This window comes from Macaca thibetana, chromosome X, assembly GCF_024542745.1.
Source record: "Macaca thibetana thibetana isolate TM-01 chromosome X, ASM2454274v1, whole genome shotgun sequence".
In the NCBI taxonomy this organism is placed as follows: domain Eukaryota; kingdom Metazoa; phylum Chordata; class Mammalia; order Primates; family Cercopithecidae; genus Macaca; species Macaca thibetana.
In genome coordinates this window covers 114977737-115000122 of record NC_065598.1, presented here as the reverse complement: position 1 = coordinate 115000122, position 22386 = coordinate 114977737, and the positions used below count along the sequence as shown (strand labels likewise).

The window sequence follows — 22386 nt, the reverse complement described above, 5'->3', positions numbered from 1 at the left end:
AAAAACAAAACAAAACTTGGAATGGCAAGGCAGAGAGTAAAAGAGATACAGACAATAGACAGAAGTAGGGGCAGGGTCAGAGAGAGACACTATGCTGCTGGCTTTGAAGACAAAGGGTTCACAAGCCAAGAAATACGGGCTGCCTCAAGAGTCTGAAAAAGACAAGGAAATCAATTATCTCCTAGAGCCTCCAGGAAGGAACTCAGTCCTGCCAACACTTTGATTTTAGCCTAGTGAGACCCATATTGGACTGCTTATTTATTTATTTATTTATTTTTACTTTTTTTTTTTTTTTGAGATGGAGTTTTGCTCTGTCACCCAGGTTGGAGTGCAGTGGTGCAATCTCACTGCAAGCTCCACTTCCTGGATTCACGCCATTCTCCCGCCTCAGCCTCCCGAGTAGCTGGGACTACAGGTGCCCACCACCACGCCTGGCTAATTTTTTGTATTTCTCGTAGAGACGGGGTTTCACTGTTAGCCACGATGGTCTTGATCTCCTGACCTCGTGATCCCCCACCTCGGCCTCCCAAAGTGCTGGGATTACAGGTGTGAGCCACCGCGCTCAGCCTCACTATATTTTTTGCCCCCTCACAGGACAAACTTAAAACCTTGTTGGACTTTTAACCTACAGAACTGTAAGATAATACACTTGCATTATTTAAACCCACTAAATTTGTGGTAATGTTACAGCAGGAATAGGAAGCTAATACAGTTGGTGTGGGGGAAGATCAAGTGTTCGGTTTTGGATGCATTCAGTGGCTGAACACGTTAGACGTCTTAAGTGGAGATGTTAAATAGGCAGTTGGATACATGACTCTGATGATTTCCAAGGCTCATAAGAATGGCCAGGTACTGAAAGAAAGAGTAACAGATCCCAAATACAGGGAAACAGTTTTGGCCACAGGAATAGGAATCCAAAAATAGGCTGGACAATTAGAGTGAAAAAATTTAAGTGCAGAGTCAGGGGAATATATTCTAGAGGTCAGCAAAAATGGGAGTTGGCCCTGAGGCAGCTTTCTGCCTTGGGCTCCTATTGCATCTTTACTTTGGTTTTTGTCCTCTATGGGTGTCTGTCTGTCTCTCTCTCTCTCTCTTTTTTTTTTTGAGATGGAGTCTCACTGTCACCCAGGTTGGAGTCCAGTGGTTCTACCTCGGCTCACTGCAATCTCCGCCTCCCAGGTTCAAGTGACTCTCCTGCTTCAGCCTCCCAAATAGCTGGGACTACAGGCGCCTGCCACCATGCCCAGCTAATTTTTGTATTTTAGTAGAGACAGGGTTTCACCAAGTTGGTCAGGCTGGTCTTGAACTCCTGATCTCAGGTGATCTGCCTGCCTCGGCCTCCCAAAGTGCTGGGATTACAGGCATGAGCCACCACGCCCAGCTAATTTTTTGTGTTTTTAGTAGAGACGGGGTTTCGCCAAGTTAGCCAGGCTGGTCTCGAACTCCTGACTTCAGGTGATCCATCCGCCTTGGCCTCCTAAATTGCTGGGATTATAGGCGTGAGCCACCACGTCCGGCTGACTGAAGTGCTTTCTATCATTGTGGTTTTACCTTTTCTAAAATTTCATATAAATGGAATTGTACAACATGTACTCTCTTGGTGTCTGGATTCTGTCACTCAACATAATCACTGTGAGATTCACTTATGTTGATGCGTATATCAATAGTTAATTTTTATTGCTGAGTGGCATTTCATTCTATGGCTGTACCATATTTTGTTTTATCCCTTTGCCTGTTGAGAACATTTGGATTGTTTCCAGTTTGGAGTTATTATAAATAATGTAAAATTGGCCCTTTTTAAGTGAAGAGGGTGATCACAACTAAATCAAATTGGGTTTTATTTTTATTCCCTTCCCTGTGGGACATCAGTACCTGGGGAGAATGATCCTTTTGTAAAATAAGGTGATGAAAACAAATCTCGTATATTTTGGTCATATTACTCCTTTTTTTTTTTTTTTTTTGAGACGGAGTCTCGCTCTGTCACCCGAGCTGGAGTGCAGTGGCCAGATCTCAGCTCACTGCAAGCTCCGCCTCCCGGGTTTACGCCATTCTCCTGCCTCAGCCTCCCAAGTAGCTGGGACTACAGGTGCCCGCCACCTCGCCCGGCTAGTTTTTTGTATTTTTTAGTAGAGACGGGGTTTCACCGTGTTAGCCAGGATGGTCTCGATCTCCTGACCTCGTGATCCGCCCGTCTCAGCCTCCCAAAGTGCTGGGATTACAGGCTTGAGCCACCGCGCCCGGCCCATATTACTCCTTTAAATATCAGTATCTTGTGTTTATTTATTATTCTCCTTTTTTAGATACAGGGTCTCGCTCTGTCGCCCAAGCTGGAGTGCAGTGGCGCGATCATGGCTCACTGCAGCCTCGAATTCCTGGGCTCAAGATCCTCCCTTCTCAGCCTTCCCTAGCAGCTGGGAATACAGGCGCGCGCCACTGAACTCGGCTAATATTGTAGTGTTTACTAAGTATCTGTAAATCCTAATCAATATAAGGAAAATAAATTTTTTTTAATGTTAGGCTCTTTCTTTGAGTTGTAGGAAAATAAATTCTAAAGCCTCTGAATTCAAAGACAAAATATACAAGTCGCTCCCCTAGTGAGGCAAAATTTGGACGGCATTGAGTTTATCCGATGGAAACTAAGCGTGCAGAACGTATCTTTCGACCTGAAAAACTCTGAAGATGAAAGGATTCGATTTACTTACAAACAGGGACCCTGAGATACCTCTGGCTCCTGAACGCCCAACAAAAGCGGGCAGCTGCTTTGCATGCCGGGACTTGTAGTCCCCGACAGAGTCACTTCAAGATGGCGGAGTTGCTAATGACGCGCGAAGGGGCGGGCCCAGAGGGAGTCTGCGCCGCGAGGGGATTGGGTGGCACAGGAACTTGGCGGGCGGGAAGTAAAAACCAGGTGTTAAAACCTTTGCACTGGGAAAGGCCCAAGTCTCGCGAGAGCTTGGCAGGCCCCAGTGGAACGTGGGGCCCGACTTATCATAAGGGGCATTTGTTGGGGGCGGAGCTTTGACGGGAGCTTCCCTGGAGCCGTTGGTGCCCGGGGTAGCCCCGTTCCGGCCGAGCCGCTTCAGCGGGGGACGTAGCCATGAAGGAAGAGAAGGAGCACAGGCCTAAGGAGAAGCGAGTAACCTTGTTAACCCCCGCCGGGGCCACAGGCAGCGGTGGTGGGACCTCGGGGGACAGCTCCAAGGGGGAAGATAAGCAGGATCGCAACAAGGAGAAGAAAGAAGCGCTGAGCAAGGTGCCCGGTCGGCCGCTGGCCCGGGAGAGGGCGGGACGGGTCCGCAGCGCGGGGAGGATGGCTGGGAATGGGGCCGGCCCCTTTCTCTCTCAGGTTCCCCTTCTTCTCTTCGCCTGAATGGAAGTCGCACCATCCTGGTTTATCCTTTCTCCCGAAATGGGGAGAGTCCCTCCCGGCCAAATCCTGGGTAGGGGTGAGGAAAAGGGGGGACTCCCCAAACGGGAAGGGTTTAGGTCAGAGCTGTGAGGTGATAATGGGAAGAGAGAGCGACGGTATAAAGAATGAGGAACTAAAGGTGTAATTGGGGAGAAATATTAAATACTGAAGGAGACATGAGGGATGGGAATATTATTCATGGAGGCGAGTTGGGGGAGAGTTCAGGGTGATTAATGGTACGGGAGGGTAGATCGAGAGCATCCTATTTTGAGAGCAATGGGTGGATTTTTTGTATTCGTTAGAGTTTTGAATTCTTAAGTTCAATGGGCAAGGATTTTGTTTTAAGATGTGTTGGACGTGGGAGAAACTTGTTACTAAATCAAGATTTCGTGGCACCCACAAAGACCAGGGTTGGCTTACTAATTTCTTGCCACTAGATCTGTTAAAAAATGGGTGATCGAAAATGATGCACAAACCTGGTAAACTGCAGGGCTGCTGTAAAGAGCAAAACCTGAAATTTTTCCCTGCTCCAGGTGGTTCTCATTTCCAAGCGTTTTTTTTTAAACCGCGTTACTATTATCTTTGACTACTTCTGAGCATTGGGCTGCAGAATATTTTCTCCTGGGTTTTTACAAGTGATCTCATATTTTTAAAAGCCCAGTCTTCTTCAGGAACTGTGATTCTTTCAGGTATGAGAGAAAATTGATTTTTACTAATTTTATTTTCCTTATGCATTTCTTAAGGTGGTAATTCGAAGATTACCTCCCACTTTGACCAAGGAGCAGCTTCAGGAACATCTTCAACCTATGCCTGAGCATGATTATTTTGAGTTTTTTTCTAATGATACGAGGTAAAAAAAAAAAAAAAAAAAAAAAAAAAAAAAAAAAAGGAAAGGGGTAAATGAAAAAGGTTTCTTTCACTCTTTTTATCCTACTGTTTTCCATTTAATTTTTGAGCTTGTCTTTAATATATGCATACTTGTAATTGGGCCAGACACCTGCAAATACATTTACATAATTGCTTTCCTCTCTGCAGTTTGTATCCTCATATGTATGCCAGAGCATACATCAACTTTAAAAACCAAGAGGACATTATTTTGTTCAGGGATCGCTTTGATGGTTATGTATTCCTTGACAATAAAGGTGAGTTCTGGTAACTGAAATAAAAAGGGAATTTCTTTGTCATTCTTTGTCATTTGTATGTTTAAGACAGTGTGTGCATTGCGTTGCTTCCTGGGTGATAAAATGTGCAACATTTAAGTAAAGAGTTTTACACATTTGATAAGCTTGTTGCAGTCTTATAAATAGACATGTGACTTTTCACAGTCCTTGGTTACTTTTATTAACTTACTATTTTTTTAATTTGATCAACTGAGTGAAATTGCAACTGTTTTCTCCTCGTGTGACAAATTTTTTGCCCTGGCTTAAACCTGCTGTTTTGACTATAGAGTTTCTGCTGCAGTACTGATAAGTGACTCTTAAACTTGTTTGATAAGTTTTAAATATTTACTTCTTATTTTGCTTCAAAGACAAACATTTATTTAATTCAAATCCATTAAGCCAACAGTTCCCAGTTGGGATACTGTTGAACATTCTCACAAAGTTGTATATAATTAAAACATGAAACTTGATACATTGGCCGAGCACGGTGGCTCACGCCTGTAATCCCAGCACTTTGGGAGGCCGAGGCGGGCAGATCACGAGGTCAGGAAATCGAGACCATCCTGGCTAACACAGTGAAACCCCGTCTCTACTAAAAATACAAGAAATTAGCCGGGCATGGTGGCGGGTGCCTGTAGTCCCAGCTACTCGGGAGGCTGAGGCAGGAGAATGGCGTGAACCCAGGAGGCGGAGCTTGCAGTGAGCGGAGATCGCGCCACTGCACTCCAGCCTGGGCGACAGAGCAAGACTCCGTTCCAAAAAAAAAAAAAAAAAACTTGATACATCTCGGCCCGGTGCGTGGCTCTCGCCTGTAATTCTGTAATCCCAGCACTTTGGGATGCCGAGGCAAGTGGATCACGAGGTCAAGAGATCGAGACCAGCCTGGCCAACATGGTGAAACCCCGTCTCTACTAAAAATACTAAAAAAAATTAGCCGAACGCGGCGCCTGTAATCCCAGCTACTCAGGAGGCTGAGGCAGAAGAATCGCTTGAACCTGGGAGGCAGAGGTTGCAGTGAGCCGAGATCACGCCACTGCCCTCCAGCCTGGCGACAGAGCCAGACTCTGTCTCAAAAAAAAAAAAAAAAAAAACCTTGATACTTCTCTTACTTTATATCTAGAAAGGTCCAGTCTATAGGCAAGACACATTTCTGCTTTAACACTCTATTATATGCTACCTACAACATTTAGCCAGAGAATGTCTAAGCTGCCATTTGCCACTTTTCTTTTTGGTTTGCAATTATAGGTAAATAGTGTGTCTTCTTGTTTAGTTTTGTTTTTTTCAATATTCCTTCAAAGTTGGTAAAAATTAAATTTTTGTCAGGGACTATGCCAGTAAAAATTGAAGGATTGCCAGTGTTTGTCCAACTTTTATTAATCTCCCCAAGCCAGCTATTTTTCCACTCCAACTATTTTATTCCAGTAGATATTTAACTAGATTCTAGTTACTTAGCCTGGAAATCTGAGTTGTGTTTAATTTTTTCCTTTTTTAACATCTCTTACATGTAAGTTATGAATCTTGTCAATTTATTGTTTATCTTTTGAGACAGGGTCTCCACCCAGGTTGGAGTGCTGTGCCGCAATCATAGCCCACTGCAGCCTGGAATTCCTGGACTCAAGCAACCCTCCCACCTCAGCCTCCTGAGTAGCTGGGACTACAGACGCGTGTCACCATGCCTGGCTAATTTTCTTTAAATTTTTTTATAGAGCTGGGGTCTTGCTATGTTACCCAGGCTGGTCTTGAACTCCTGGGTTCAAGTGATCCCCCCACCTCAGCCTCCCAAAGTGCTGGGATTACAGGTGCAGGCCACCGTACCGAGCCCAACACCACTTATTAAAGAGACTATCCTTTCCCCATTGTGGTTTTTGTTTGTTCGTTTGTTTTGTTTTGTTTTTAAATCTTAAAGACAAGGTCTACTTATATTGCCCAGGCTGGATTTTATTGTTTTTTTAATATCTTGTTCACCTAGACTTTCAGTCACACTTTATGTTCTCATCATTTAATGTCTAGACAACCACTGTCTCTAAACTTACAGGATTTTCCATTTTTTCCATTCTTGTATAATTCAGTCTATTATATTGCCATGAAATTAATCTTTTTGAAAATAATGATTTAAACTAATGGTTGGGGGAAAAAAGTCCAAACTCCTTAGCCTGGTAGTCAGGGTCCTCCATATTCTGGCCTCACTTCTGTTTCTTCAGCCTGTCTTCCACAATTTCCCTCTGTTTCAGTCTGGTTTATCTATTCCTTCTCAAATATATTTTGGTTTTTGGTTTATATTTTTGTTTTTTTCATTTTCTTTCCTTTTTTCTTTTCTTTTTTTCTTTTTTTCCTTTTTTTTTTTTTTTTTTTTTTTTGAGACAGACCCTTACTCTGTCACCCAGGCTAGAGTACAGTGGCACAATCTTGGCTCATTACAACCTCTACCTCCTGGGTTCAAGCAATTCTCGTTCCTCAACCTGTCGACTTAGCTGGGATTACAGGTACGTGCCACCACGCCCAGCTAATTTTTGTAATTTTAGTAGGGATGGGGTTTTACCATGTTGACCAGGCTGGTCTCGAACTCCTGGCCTCAAGCAATCCACTCGCCTCAGCCTCCCAAAGTGCTGGAATTACAGGCATGAGCCACCATGCCTGGCCTAATATATCACAGTTTTGAAGCTAATCTGATTCTGTACTCACTGGGATTCCCAACATAATTTTTCCTTTATGACTGCTTTGCAGTGCCTTCTGGTCAATTCTATTTATTTTTATTTTTTTTCTTATGTCTATATGCCAGTGATTTAAGGATAGGATACCTTGTTTTTGACATTCTGTGACAGGGTGCTTGTGAATTTTTTCCCATTAGTCACTTGAGGGTTTTGTATTGAAATATAACTCACCTATAGTAAAATTTATCCTCTTAAAGCGTACAATTCAGTGGTCTCTGGTATATTCACAAAGTAGTACAACCATCAGTACTAATTCCAGAATGTTTTCATCCCTCCAAAAAGAAACCCATATCTATTAGTAGTTACCTCCCATTCTCTCCCTCCAGCCCCTGGCAACCACTAATCTACTTTATGTATCTATGATTTCCCTCCATTTCATATAAATGTAATCATACAATATGTGGTCTTTTCTGACTGGCTTTTTTTACCTAGCACGATGTTTTCAAGGTCCATCCATGTTGTAACATATAACATGTCATTATCTCATTCCTTCTGCTTTTTTTTTTTTTTAACAGAGTCTCGCTCTGTAGCCCAGGCTGGAGTGCAGTGGCACGATCTCGGCTCCCTGCAAGCTCCGCCCCCCGGGTTCACGCCATTCTCCTGCCTCAGCCTCCCGTGTAGCTGGGACTACAGGCACTCGCCACCACGCCCGGCTAATTTTCTTTTTTTTTTTTTTTTTTGTATTTTTAGTAGAGACGGGGTTTCACCGTGTTAGCCAGGATGGTCTCGATCTCCTGACCTCGTGATCCGCCCGCCTCGGCCTCCCAAAGTGCTGGGATTACAGGCGTCAGCCACCGCGCCCAGCCTTCCTTCTGCGTTTTTAAAAATTGTAAAATACACATAACATAAAATTTACCATCTTAACCATTTTAAGTGTACAGTTCAGTAGCATTAAGGTATATTCACACTGTTGTGCAACAATCTTGGGAACCTTTTCATCTTGCAAAACTGAAACTCTTTACCCATTAAACAACTTATTTCCTTTCCTGCAGCCCCTGGCAACCACCATTATACTTTGTGTCTCTATGAGTTTGACTACTCTAGGTACCACATATAGGTGGAAACATACAGTGTCTGCCTGGCTTATTACATTTAGCATAATATTCTCAAGGTGTATCCATGTTGTAGCATGTGTCAGAATTTTCTTTCTTTCTTTTTTGGTTTTTTTTTTTTGAGATGGAGTCTTGCTCTGTTGCCCAGGCTGGAGTGCAGTGGCACGATCTCAGTTCACTGCAACCTCCGCCTCCTGGGTTCAAGCAATTCTCCAGCCTCAGCCTCCCAAGTAGCTGGGATTATTGGTGCCCACCACCACGCCTGGCTAATTTTTTTTGTATTTTTGGTAAAGACGGGGTTTCACTGTGTTGGGCAGGCTTGTTTCAAACTCCTGACCTCAAGTGATCTACCTGCCTCAGCCTCCCAAAATGCTAGGAATTACAGGCATGAGCCACTGCCCCCAGCCTCATTTTTAAGACTAATATTCCATTATATGTATATACCACATTTTGTGTATCCATTCGTCTGTCAAGGGGTATTCGAGTTGCTTCCACTCTTGGCTATTGTGAACAATATTGTTATGAACACAGATGTGCAAATATTCGAGTCCCTGCTCTCACTTCTTTTGGATATATACCAAGAAGTGGAATTTCTGGGGTCATTTGATAATTCTATTTTTATTTTATTATTTATTTACTTGTTTATTTTGAGACGGAGTCTATCTGTGTCACACAAGCTGGAATACAGTGGCATGATCTCGGCTCACTGCAACCTCCGCCTCCCAGGTTCAAGCAATTCTCCTGCCTCAGCCTTCTGAGTATCTGGGATTACAGGCACGGGCCACCACACCCTGCTAATTTTTTATATTTGTGGTAGAGATGGAGTTTCACCATGTTGGCCAGGCTGGTCTCAAACTCCTGACCTCAGGTGATCCGCCCACCTCGGCCTCCCAAAGTGCTGGGATTACAGGTGTGAGCCTCTGCGCCCCGCCGGTAATTTTTTTTTGTTTTTTGTTTTGTTTTTTGTTTTTTTGAGTTGGAGTTTCACCCTTGTTGCCCAGGCTGGAGTAAGTACAATGGTGCGATCTTCCCTCATTGCAACCTCCACCTCCTGGGTTCAAGCGATTGTCCTGCCTCAGCCTCCTGAGTAGCTGGAATTACAGGTGCCCACCACCACACCCAGCTCATTTTTGTACTTTTAGTAGAGATGGGGTTTTACCATGTTGGTCAGGCTGGCCCGGTAATTCTATTTTTAATGTTTTATGGAACTGCCATACTGTTTTCCATGGCAGCTGCATCATTATACATTCCCACCAATACATGAGTGTTCCAGTTTCTGCACATCTTTGCCAACACTTGTTATTTCGTGCTTTTTTGATAGTAGTCCTCCTAATAGGCGTGAGATGATACCTCATTGTGGTTTTGATTTGCATTTCCCTAATGACTAGTAATGTTGAACGTATTTCCATATGCTTGTTAGCCATCTGTATACTGTCTTTGAAGAAATGTCATTCAAGTGTCTTGACCATTTTTTAAATTGGGTTATTTGGTTTTTTGTTGTTGAGTTATAGGAGTTCTTTATATATTCTAGATATTACCCCTTATCAGATAATATGGTTTACAAATATTTCTCCCATTCCATGAGTAGTGAAAAGGCAACCCATGGAAGACATGGAAACAATCTGTTGATTGTGTCTTTTGATGCACAGAAGTTTCTAATTTTGACATAGTCCAATTTATCTATTTTTTACTTTTTTTAAATAAGAGATATACTTTATCTTTTTGTTTTATTGTGGTAAGAACACTTAATATGAGATTTGCCCTCTGGATTTTTACTTTTGTTGCCTGTGCTTTTGGTGACCTGGTGTATTTTTTTTTAAGTGTTAATAGATTTTTTTCCCCAGCTTTATTGAGCTATAATTGACAAATAAAATAATATATATTTAAATTTTACTGTGTGATAATTGGTTTGTTTTTTTGGGTTTTTTTTGTTTTTTTTTCTACCAGGCTGGAGTACAGTGGCACAATCTCAGCTTACTGCAACCTCCGCCTCCCAGGTTCAAACGATTCTCCTGCTTCAGCCTCCCAAGTAGCTGGGATTACAGGCATGCACTACCACGCCTGGCTAATTTTTGTATTTTTATTTACTTATTTTTTTGAGACGGAATCTCACTCTGTCGCCCAGGCTGGAGTGCAGTGGCGTGATCTTGGCTCACTGCAATCTTTGCCTCCCGAGTTCAAGCAGTTGTCATGCCTCAGCCTCCGGAGTAGCTGGGATTACAGATGCATGCCACCACGCCCAGCTAATTTTTGTGTTTTTAGTAGAGACAGTGTTTCACCATGTTGGCCAGGCTGGTCTCAAACTCCTGACCTCAAGTGATCATCCTGTCACCTCGGCCTCTCAAAATGCTGGGATTGTAGGCGTGAGCCACCGTGCCTGGCCCAACGTGATTATTTTATATATGTATACATTGTGAAATGATTACCACAATCAAGTTAACACATTCATCACCTCACATAACACATCACCTCACATAGTTACACTTTTTAAAAATAACAGCTTTATTGAGATATAATTCACATGCCTGAAATATTCACCCTTTAAAGTATACAGTTCAGTGAATTTTAGTATATCCATAGACTTGTGAGCCTATTACCACAATCTAGATTTAGAACATGTTCATCACCCCTCAGAGAAACCCTACCCATTAGTTGTCACTCCTCATTCTTCTCACCACTTCTACCCCAAACTCCAGGCAGTTACTAATCTACATTCCATCTCTATAGATTTGCCTATTTTGGAGATTTCTAACATTTTTAAATGAAAATTAGTTTGTAGGGTCTTTTTCACATTAAAATATCACATTTTATAAGTTGAATTTAAATGAATATTTTACTTCCATGCCGTATTGTTTCATTATGTTATCAGTGTGAATTTGTGGCTCCTTTTTTACTATGTTGATTATGGTTGTGCCAGTGTGCTTTATGCCTTTGGGAGACCCTCTTCAGAAGACTGCCATCAAAAAAGTCCTAGAAAGCAATGGATTGATTCCCTTATATCCACTTTTGACATTTTCTTTGTTATAGCAAGTGTGGTATTTTTTTTCTAAACAGGTCAGGAATATCCCGCTATAGTAGAATTTGCACCTTTTCAAAAAGCTGCAAAAAAGAAGACTAAGAAAAGAGATACCAAAGTCGGGACTATCGATGATGGTATAGTATAGCTCTAATTATATAATGCTATTGCTGTGGGGTTTTTAAAAATAATATCTTTGCAAGAGTTAATTTGACCCCAAAATTTTAAATTAGAAAATATACAAAATAAAGTAAGTGAGAAATGTTATTTGCCAATGGAAGCTTTGCTTAATTGTTAGAATAGAGAGGGTTTCTTGCAAAGAATTTCTGCTCTCTTTGGCTAGGGCGTTTCATTCTTCAACCATTGAACAATATAATGTTGACTATTGAGTAACAAATCACCATAGGTTTATTGATTAGAAAATAGTGGAAAGGCCAGACGTGGTGGCTCACGCCTGTAATCCCAGTACTTTGGGAGGCCAAGGCAGACGGATCACCTGAGGTCAGGAGTTCAAGATCAGCCTGACCAACATGGAGAAACCCTGTCTCTACTAAAAATATAAAATTAGCCGGGTATGGTGGCACATGCCTGTAATCCCAGCTATTCAGGAGGCTGAGGCAGGAAAATTGCTTGAACCTGGGAGGCAGAGGTTGCAGTGAGCCGAGATCGTGCCTTTTCACTCCAGCCCGGGCAACAAGAGCGAAACTCCATCTCAAAAAAAAAAAAAAGAAAAAGAAAATAGTGGACAAAAAACCAGGTTTCAAAGTTTAACAGGTGCTTCTTGAGGCCTCACCATTTTTATGATTATTTATTTGACTTTTGGTTTCCATTTATAAAGAAGAAGGTTTGAAGTGTCGTAGGAAAATTTCCATACCCAGGTAACTTTATATAAAGTAGCTGAAGTTGTCCCTCCTATTTTCTGGTCTTTGAATATACAGTTAGCTACACACATAGTATTAGGCTGAACAGGAATAGAAGAACTGAGACCAGGTGCGGTTGCTCACACCTGTAATCCCAGCACTTTGGGAGGCCAAAGCGGGCAGATTAGCTGAGGTCAGGAGTTTGAGACCAGCCTGGCCAACATGGTGACACACCCCATCTCTACTAAAAACACGAAAATTATCTAGGCATGGTGGCAGGCACCTGTAATCCCAGCAACTTGGGAGGCTGCTGAGGAAGAAGAATTGCTTGAACCCAGGAGGCGGAGGTTGCAGTGAGCCGAGACCACGCCATTGCACTCCAGTCTGGGCAACAAGAGCAAAACTCCGTCTCAAAAAAAAAAAAAAAGAAAGAAATACAATAACTGAAAAACCAAAATAATTGCCATTTAAGGTATACTGGCTCCAGGTTTTGAGACCTTTGTAATGTTATGTTAGATAGCTGTTATACAACTCTTTATGTTGGATAAGGACTTAGGCCCATATTTTATATCAGATTGATGTTTTAGAATCATCTAATTTAATTTCCATCATTTGTTACTATTACAGGTATTTTATAAAAAAAAAAAACACAGTAAAGACTCAATAACACATAGCTGTGATATTGGTTTTATTACAGATTTAGATCTGGAAGACTTGATCAAGTGACATATAGAAACAAGCAATATAGTGCCTTAGATGTGTCACCCTTTCTGATGTCAGAGGTCAGAGGTCTAGGAGAGAACTCCAGGAATTACAGTCACCTCAAGTGCCACACCTAGGACTTCTCTCTAATTTATCTTTTTGGAACACCTAACTTAGTTTAGTAGGACAGTGACTTTTAAAAGCAAACTATGTAATACCCCTAGTGGTTCTGTTATAATGCATGGTGTCTCATTTTTCCTGACCTCCGTGTTATACCAGATTCCTATAGTGAGTATCAGTTATAGGAGTTCTGAGAGCAAATGACCAATTAAGCTCTAAATAGTCTACCTTGTGGGTATGGTTTGGTTTTTTTTTAATCTTCCATGAAGTAAAAAATTATTTGATAAATCAGTATCCTAGATAATGTCTTCTTTTTTGCTTAAAGTCTATTATGTTTTCTGTTTCCTTAAATGATTATTTAGATCCAGAATATAGAAAGTTTTTGGAAAGTTATGCCACAGATAACGAGAAAATGACATCTACTCCGGAGACACTGCTAGAGGAAATAGAAGCAAAAAATAGAGAATTAATAGGTAAGTGGGCAAAAGGAATTAGGGCAACAGCCTTTTCATCACAGTACCTAAGTCTGTCTCCTACCTCCCTCAGTTGCTAGCTGTGTGACTTCGGGGAAGTTACTAGCTTCTCTGAGACTGTTACTGTAAAATGCAGATGGTAATACCTGCCTCACAGCATTATGAGAATCCATTAATAAGGTGGGAAAAATTCTTCGACCTATTTAGTGTCACACAAATGTAATATCAATACAAAAAGTTTGATGGCTGATAAGGAACGTTTAGACAGTGGTAAGCCTTTGAAGGTCAATTGGTATTTCCTAGGAATAAGTTCATATTCCTGAAAAAATTTTGATTTATCCTAAGGAATATGTGGGGTTTTTTTGTGTTTTGTTGTTGTTGTTGTTGTTGTTTGCTTTCTCTCTCTTTTTCTCTTTCCCTCTCTCTCTCTGTCTCTCTCTCTCTCTCTGTGTGTGTGTGTGTGTGTGTGTGTGTGTGTGTGTGATGAGTCTTGCTCTGTCGCCCAGGCTGGAGTGCAGTGGCGCAATCTCGGCTCACTGCAACTTCCACCTCCCGGGTTCAGGCGATTCTGCTGCAGTATCTGGATTCTCCCAAGTAGCTGGAAGTACAGGCACCCACCACTACGCCCGGCTAATTTTGTGTTTTTAGTAGAGCCGGGGTTTTCACCATGTTGGCCAGGCTGATCTCGAACTCCTGACCTGAAGTGATCTGCCTACCTTGGCCTCCAAAAGTGCTGGGATTACAGGCATGAGCCACTGTGCCCGGCCAGGAATACGTGTTTTTAAAAATGGCTGTAAGGCTAATAGCTTATTCAGAATGTTGAAAATGAAAAATATTCTTCCAAAACTTGACTTTTATTAATAGGTGCATAGTATAAGCACATTTCCGGTAACTTTCTTAGAATAAATTCCCAGAAGTGAAATTATGGGGTCAAAAGGATTAGATATTTTTAGCCCCTTCCCCCCAACTTCTTCCAGTTGAACAAGTTTACACTCAGTAAAACAAGAGAATGTCCTAAGTACTTAATTCTCATCAATTGGGAATAACTCTTTTAAGAAATTATTTTGTTGTTTTAATTTGAATTTCTTCACTTTTTAAAAGGTATTTTAATCCCATATTGTTGAAATCGAATGCTGTAAAACTTTCTGATATTACAATTGTGATCTTTCCACATAAGGGGTGTACACATTTTCCCACCTTGGGTGGTTGGCAGGGAATGTCAGAAATGGAATCCTTTCTAGGGATTGATAAGTATTATTAATAATCTGTTTACATTTATGTAGCTAAAAAGACAACCCCACTTTTGAGCTTCCTGAAAAACAAGCAGGTAAATCTTTTGTCTTTATAGTTCTCTCAATACTTTAATTTCATTGCTTTGCATTCTATAGACATTTTAAGAGCATTGGGTTTCTAGAGGATAAATAGCTTCTTTTTCCACCATTACTCTTTAAGGATTTGTCTTGTTGGTCTCACTTTCTGGCCCTCTCTTTCACTCTGGTTGTTGGACCAGGAGTTCACTCTACAAACCTGGAATGTTCTTAGGTTGTCCCAGAGACACTCTTTTGATATTCTGAAAGCCTCTGGAGAGATAGTAAGGCAGCAGTGGAAGACTAATATTAGCAGGTCCTGGTCTTCATTGCCTTTCGTTTTCTGGGTGGAGTGGGGGTAACGGTGGTAGAATGCCACTTTGTAGAAAGTAGGAAGGAAAGATTATTTAGTCGGGGTCTACCATGCCTTCGGGATTGATTAGGGTTTTGGTGATGATTATTTCATTTGAAGACTTGTGTTGATGTTTCTTTCTAGAGAATGAGAGAAGAAAAGAGAGAAGAAAGAAGGAGGAGAGAAATAGAAAGAAAAAGACAAAGAGAAGAAGAGAGGAGGAAATGGAAAGAAGAAGAGAAACGAAAAAGGAAAGATATAGAAAAGTTAAAGAAGATAGACAGAATTCCAGAAAGGGACAAATTAAAGGATGAACCAAAGATTAAGGTATGAGAGTACTGAAGCTGACTGCATGTTGCTAAAAATTGCATGTATCTACTTCTTTAAATATGCATGTGTCTTGTGTTGGTGTAAATGAATTTTTTGTTTTGTTTTTGCTCTTTTGGGGGGAAGTGATCCAATAAAAATCTTTCCTGTAATGCTAATAGTATTAGTTTTTAAATTTAAGATCATTTAAAAGGATTTAGTAGTATGTTATTTCTTCGGTGCAGATCTGTGCCATTTTTGTCATTGAAAATGTTTGATTTGTAGACTACTGTCCTCTAAATTCATAGTAAATGAGGGCTTAGGGCTGGCTGGCATGATTTATGGGTTTTATTCAGCTTTTCCTTCATAATTGATACATGAAGTTACCTCATTTGTTTGTTTTCCACTGTCTTCAGGTACACAGGTTTCTGTTACAAGCTGTGAATCAGAAAAATGTAAGGACCAAGTACATGATACAGAGCATCTAGTATCATGTCACACACACAGGTCTTAGCTAATAAGTCCTTTTGGTGGTGGTGGTGGTAGTGTTACTTGTTGAAAACCCCTTCAGATTGACTTGAGTCTTCTTAAAAGATGAACTATTTTATTATAAATTTCTACTTTAAAAGGAAGCCCAGGTGACTTCCTGATGCTCTGCTGTGTTCCCAGAAGCTTCATTGACATACAGCCGGAGGACAACCATGCCTCATCTTCTTATACGCTTCTCATAACTGGCTGCCTTGTGAGAGGACTAGGGATAAATACCCTGCATTATGTGCCTTTCCCTCTCACATGACTCCCATAGTATCTTCCTGCATATAGCTGGGAATCTGTGAGCAGCAGATTCGGATTCATGCATTGCATTTGGGAAGAAGAAAATCTGCAGAAAGATCCCAACCTTGCCACTTCCCTTCTGAGGGCATGGCTTGGGTAGCCCTTGTTTCAACATATTTCCTGGGGAAGTACTAGTACCTAGTACTTCAGATAAAGTCAAAGAAAATCTCACAGAGAGGGTGGCAGGGTCTCCTTATTTTACTTCCTGAAAACTCAGCAGTTTATGTAGTAAGGGTTCCCTAAGTCTCTACGGGGCTCATTACTGGTGATGAGGGGCTTGGGGGAGGATGGAGTTTCTCATCTTAATTCTTTCCAGCAATCTCTCTGTCTGCTATGCCACAAGTGACTTGACTTGCTATTCCTAACAATCAGCAAGGCAGAAGGTAGAGCCAGCCATGCTAGAGACATTCATTAATGTTCTTATTAGAGTAATGAACACCTTGGTTTCTAATAAGGATGTTCATTGGAGAAATAAGAGCACTTCCAATGAAACCTGTACATGGTATCCTCACTTCACACTGGTGCTTCTCAGTGTGCATTTTGGACTCACCATTTGCAGTGGCTGTCTGCGTGCCAAAGTGCTTCGTGCTTATGTCTTGTGGTGCTTTGCCTTTTGCTTAGTAATTTACATGATGCCTTCACCCTGAGATGAACCTTGTGTGATGCCTTTACTCTGAGACTTGAAATTCTTCTATTTTGCCTAAGAATCTCTCTGATTATCCAACACTTGGAGGTATTCTCGAGAGATTTATAGCAGGGATGTGAGAAACAATGGCATTTTTGAACATGTGTCAGTATCTATGGCATTGAATACAGAGTTCCTACTCAGTAGAGATGGAACTTCACTATTTGGTTGTATAAGGCATTTAGATTTTTAAATCAAATGCCAAATAATAATTGTTATTCATCTCTAATGGCAAGATAATTGTACCATCATAAGTATGTTATTCTCAGGCTCAAGGCAAAATTATTCCTGCAATGGATCTCTCCTTTGGTGACCAAGATATTTGTCATTCCAAGCACTACATAAAAACAGTCCCAACAGAAATGATCTGCCTAGCACTTAAAATTTGTGGGCTGTTTCCCATCAAGTTATATCAAAATGCTGGTTTGCTACAGAAGCATACTTCGAAGTATGCATTGGTTCACTTAAAGGTTGACCCACTTAAAGCCAAAGGAGGCCGGGCACAGTGGCTCACACTTGTAATCCCAGCACTGTGGGAGGCGGAGACAGAAGGATGGTGTGAGCCCAGGAGTTTGAGACCAACCTGGGCAACATGGTGAGACCCTGTCTCTACAAAAAAATTTAAAAATTAGCCAGATGTAGTGGCGTGCACCTGTTGTCCCAGCTACTCAAGAGGCTGAGGCAGGAGGATCACTTGAGCCCAGGAGGTCAAGGTTGTGGTGAGCCATGTTCACGCCACTGCACTCCAGCATGGGCAACAGAGCGAGACCCTGCCTCACAATAAAAGCCAAAGGAGTCTTGATCCTATTGCCACAAAGTGATTAAACCACTTCGTTCAAGTGGATAACACTTTAATAGCATCCTTTTAGTAAATTACTGCTCTCGTGCACTAGTTGTTCACCTGAAAGGTTAAGCGCACCTGCAGAGATAGGGGGCCTTGTCTAGTCTAAATTTTAAATATTTGGTATACTGGGTTTTTAATAGAATCAGAAGATAGTGTCCCAGCCTTCAAAATAAAAATAAACATTTTCTTTTTAAAGCTGCTCAAGAAGCCAGAAAAAGGAGATGAAAAAGAATTGGACAAAAGAGAAAAAGCCAAGAACTTGGACAAAGAGAATCTCAGTGATGAAAGAGCCAGTGGGCAAAGTTGTACATTGCCCAAGCGTTCTGATAGTGAACCTAAAGATGAAAAACCAAAGAGGTCAGTAGTCAAGGACTCCTTGTTATGTTTGATTTATACATGCTAGTTTTGCTGCTATGTCCTAGACATATACCTGAATTAAGATAAGCTGTTTTATGCAGGGCAGGGGGATGAGGAGGAACGGTTTCAGATATATCCTTGTATTTTAATCTGGGTGAATGGTTTTGGGGTTTTGTTCCTTTTTAAAACGCTAGTATTTTTCACTCTGCTCTAAAAGTGCAACCTCATTGCAGGGGCCAAATCAGAATCACAGTGTTCTGCATTTGTGATTACAAGATCTTTCAGGGTTCTGTCTCAGAGTTGTTTTTCATGCAGACCTGAAGATGAGAGTGGCAGAGACTACAGGGAGAGAGAACGGGAATATGAACGAGATCAGGAGCGCATTCTTCGAGAAAGAGAGAGGCTGAAGCGGCAAGAAGAAGAGCGCCGTAGGCAGAAGGAGCGCTATGAGAAAGAGAAGACTTTTAAGAGAAAAGAAGAAGAAATGAAAAAAGAGAAAGACACACTTCGGGATAAAGGAAAGAAGGCTGAAAGTACAGAATCAATAGGCAGCTCAGAAAAAACTGAAAAGAAAGAAGAAGTGGTCAAGAGAGATCGAATAAGAAACAAGGTACTGATTGTCATTAAACTTGTTTATGAGGGTTTTTTTTTTCCCCTTTCCTGCAAGTGTAAAGAAAGGGCTAGTTCACTGTTATTATAGAATTTTTTAAAGGGGAACTTTAATAATCTGCAAGTTTTTGTTTTTCTTTTTTTTTTTTTGAGACGGAGTCTTGCTGTGTCGCCCAAGGTGGACTGCAGTGGCACAATCTCGCTCACTGCAAGCTCCGCCTCCTGGGTTCACACCATTCTCCTGCTTCAGCCTCCCGAGTAGCTGGGACTACAGGCACCTACCACCATGCCTGGCTAATTTTTTTGTGTTTGTAGTAGAGTCGGGGTTTCACCGTGTTAGCCAGGATGGTCTTGATCTCCTGACCTCGTGATCTGCCTGCCTCAGCCTCCCAAAGTGCTGGAATTACAGCATGAGCCACCATGCCCGGCCAACTTTTTTTCAGTCTTGGCTGGGCTTTTATTAACTTACTATAGAAATTGTAAACATACACAAAAGTAGAATAGAGAATAGTATGATGGGCCAGGCGCAGTGGCTTACACTTGTAATCCCAGCACTTTGGGAGGCTGAGGTGGGTGGATTGCTAGAGCCTAGGAGTTCTAGACCAGACTGGCCAACATGGTGAAACCCCGTCTCTACTAAAAATACAAACATCAGCTGGTTGTGGTGGTGCACACCTGTAATCTCAGCTCATCCAGGCTGGAGTACAGTGGCATGATCTTGGCTCACCACAACCTCCACCTCCCGGGTTCAGGTGATTCTCCTGCCTCAGCCTCCTGAATAGCTGGGACTACAGGTGCGAGCCACCATGCCTGGCTAATTTTTGTATTTTTAGTAGAGACCGGGTTTCACCATGTTGGCCAGGCTGGTCTCGAACTCCTGACCTCAGGTGATCCTCCTGTCTTAGCCTCCCAAAGTGCTGGGATTATAGGCGTGAGCCACCGTGCCCAGCCTAATGTCTTTTTTTAATAGGAGCTAAACAAATTCCACAAATTATACTTGCTTGAAATGTCTCCTTCAGTTCTTTTTTGTTTTTAATGTATTTTTTGAGACAGTCTTGCTGTGTCACCCAGGCTGGAGTGCAGTGGCATAATCTCAGCTCGCTGTAGCCTCAACCTCCTGGGCTTAAGCGATCCCCCCCATCTCAGCTTCCAGAGTACCTGGGACTACAGGCATGCATCACCACGCCCAGCTAATTTTTAATTTTTTTTGTAGAGATGAAGTCTCCCTATGTTGCTCAGGCTGGTGTTAAACTTTTGAGCTCAACCGATCCTCCCAAAGTATTGGGAATACAGGTGTGAGCCCTGCACCCAGCCAAGTTTTCTTTTAATTTAAACAATCTCCCCTTCTCTTGTTTTCCTACCATTTGTTGCAGAAACCAATTTGTCTTGTAGGGCTTTTCCTGTTCTGAATTGGCAGATTACATCCCCGTGGTGTTAACATGTTCCTCTATCTTCTGTGCTTCCTTTAAAACTGGCACTTAGGGCCAGGCATGATGGCTTATGCCTATAATCCCAACAGTTTGGGAGGCCAAGTCAGGAGGATCACTTGAGCCCAAGAGTTGGAAACCAGCCAGGGCAACATAGGGAGAACCCGTTTGTACTAACAATGTAAGAACAGCCCAGCGTGGTAGCGCGTGCCTATAATCCCAACTACTAGGGACCTGAGGTGGGAGGATCATTTGAGTGTGGAATGTCGAGGCTGCAATAAGCCATGATCGTCCCACTTGCTCTTCAGCCCGGGTGACAGGGTAAGGCCCTATCTCCAAAAAATAATTTACCCAAGCATATAAAATAGTAGTTACAAAATGGTTGCTTTTCTTTGGAGATGGAGAGAGGAAGTAGGCAAGTTGTCATTTACCATGCCCTCACATTTTTGGTCTTAAATGACTTCACTTGAGTATTACATAACTATGACTCTTAAAAATCCCATATAAAAGCTTAATAGCATTGTTGTAACAGTAACATATTTTATTGTACTTCAGGATCGTCCAGCGATGCAGCTTTATCAACCAGGAGCTCGAAGCCGAAATCGACTCTGTCCCCCTGATGACAGCACCAAGTCTGGAGATTCAGCAGCAGAAAGGAAGCAGGAAAGTGGTATTAGCCATAGAAAAGAAGGAGGAGAGGAGTGATAAGTCCAGATGGCCTTAGGTGTCCTGACTGTCTAGGCAGCCAAAGAGCACACGTTAAGCAATCCAGAAGTGCCTTCAGGGCAAAGGAATAGAGAGAAAGGGAGTCGCTGTGCTGGTGGGGTACACTGCAGAGGAGTAAGTCTTGTGTCAAAGCAGGAATCTGATCTGAGGTTCAGAATTGGAAGTACAATTTGATTGCTTTTGCAATTTCTACAGTTAATTTTAAAGTGTCAGAAAAAGGTGACGGCGAGGACATGCATTGCAATTTGCAGGGGGAATTGTCAAGGAAGACTTCATCACATATGACACGAGAGAAAAGTAAGAGCTGGTTCTAAAATCAAAAGCTGTTGTTCATCCTGAATTGAATTTTCTGAGTTTGGGTAGAGCAGAGTCGCTTTGAAGCCTTGTTCCGATCTAGTTCTATTGCATTGTTTATGATAACTGTTGACTTTGGGTAGTGTAGAAGCAACAAGCATGTCCTTGTAGTACAAGTACAGTGAAGGATAGATCACACTTTCATTGATGCAAAAATTTAAATAGTTATGTTACTTCTGTATCCAGTGTCCTAAAGTTTTAGGATTAGTTTTAGTTTTTTGTTTGCTTATATGAGCTTAGCATAAAGAATATTTTTAAACATCATGTTTTGTCTTCAGCATTTTTTCTATTAAGAGGTGAAATGTAGTCCTTGTTTGATTCTTGACAATCCAGTGTGTGTTTGATCTTAGGTCTCATGATCTGAGTGCATACCCTCTCCAGGAAGGAAACTGCACCAATGTCTATTCCTGTTAAATAGCAACTTTTAGTCTCAGCTTGTTTTGTTTTGATGTCAATAAATAGTAACAGCATTCAAGTGTGAAGCTAAGTGTGTTTATTAACTTTACTAAATAGCTATGAGTTTTAAGAAATTAAATTTTTGACATCTGACATCACTCACCTTCTGGCGAGGCTGAAGGGAGCTTTAACTCATGGCAGAAGGTGAAGCAGGAGCAGTCATCTCACCCAAAACTTCTCTACAAATAAAAGTCTATTAATTTAAACAAAATAGGCTGGACGCAGTGGCTCACGCCTATAATCACAGCATTTTGGGAGGCCTAGGTGGGCGGATCACTTGAGGTCAGGAGTTCGAGACCACCCTGGCCAACATGGTGAAACCCCATCTCTACTAAAAGTATAAAATTATCTGGGCGTGGTGGCAGGCACCTGTAATCCCAGCTACTCGGGACGCTGAGGCACGAGAATTGCTTGAGCCTGGGAGGTGGAGGTTGCAGTGAGTCAAGATCGTGCCTCTGCACTCCAGCCAGGGCAACAGAGCAAGACCCCATCTCTAATTTTTAAAAATTAACTGGGCATGGTGGTGTGCACCTGTAGCCCCAGCTACTCAGGAGGCTGAAACTGGAGGATCACTTCAGTCTGGGAAGTCAAGGTTGCAGTGAGCCATGATCACACCAGTGCACTCC

At 41.9% G+C, this 22386-nt stretch overlaps 4 protein-coding genes across 5 annotated transcripts in view; 3 read left to right on the top strand and 1 right to left on the bottom strand.

The window, feature by feature from the left end:
- UPF3B (UPF3B regulator of nonsense mediated mRNA decay) overlaps nucleotides 1-21786 on the top strand; it is a 387117-nt gene extending 365331 nt beyond the window's left edge. Inside the window, exons 2-12 of the mRNA XM_050776103.1 lie at nucleotides 2846-3253; nucleotides 4153-4259; nucleotides 4445-4551; nucleotides 11387-11485; nucleotides 13393-13503; nucleotides 14787-14830; nucleotides 15307-15489; nucleotides 15885-15923; nucleotides 18028-18188; nucleotides 18504-18798; nucleotides 20780-21786. Coding sequence (XP_050632060.1) covers nucleotides 3098-3253; nucleotides 4153-4259; nucleotides 4445-4551; nucleotides 11387-11485; nucleotides 13393-13503; nucleotides 14787-14830; nucleotides 15307-15489; nucleotides 15885-15923; nucleotides 18028-18188; nucleotides 18504-18798; nucleotides 20780-20929 — 1452 coding nt within the window. The 5' untranslated portion in view covers nucleotides 2846-3097 and the 3' untranslated portion in view covers nucleotides 20930-21786. The remainder of the gene's footprint in view (nucleotides 1-2845; nucleotides 3254-4152; nucleotides 4260-4444; nucleotides 4552-11386; nucleotides 11486-13392; nucleotides 13504-14786; nucleotides 14831-15306; nucleotides 15490-15884; nucleotides 15924-18027; nucleotides 18189-18503; nucleotides 18799-20779) is intronic.
- NDUFA1 (NADH:ubiquinone oxidoreductase subunit A1) overlaps nucleotides 1-22386 on the bottom strand; it is a 970503-nt gene that overhangs the window by 30059 nt on the left and 918058 nt on the right. The window lies entirely within an intron of this gene.
- Nucleotides 1-22386, top strand: part of SEPTIN6 (septin 6) — a 313664-nt gene that overhangs the window by 60337 nt on the left and 230941 nt on the right. The gene's annotated exons all lie outside the window — the stretch shown is intronic.
- The window catches only part of RPL39 (ribosomal protein L39), a 451119-nt gene that overhangs the window by 375024 nt on the left and 53709 nt on the right, over nucleotides 1-22386 (top strand). The window lies entirely within an intron of this gene.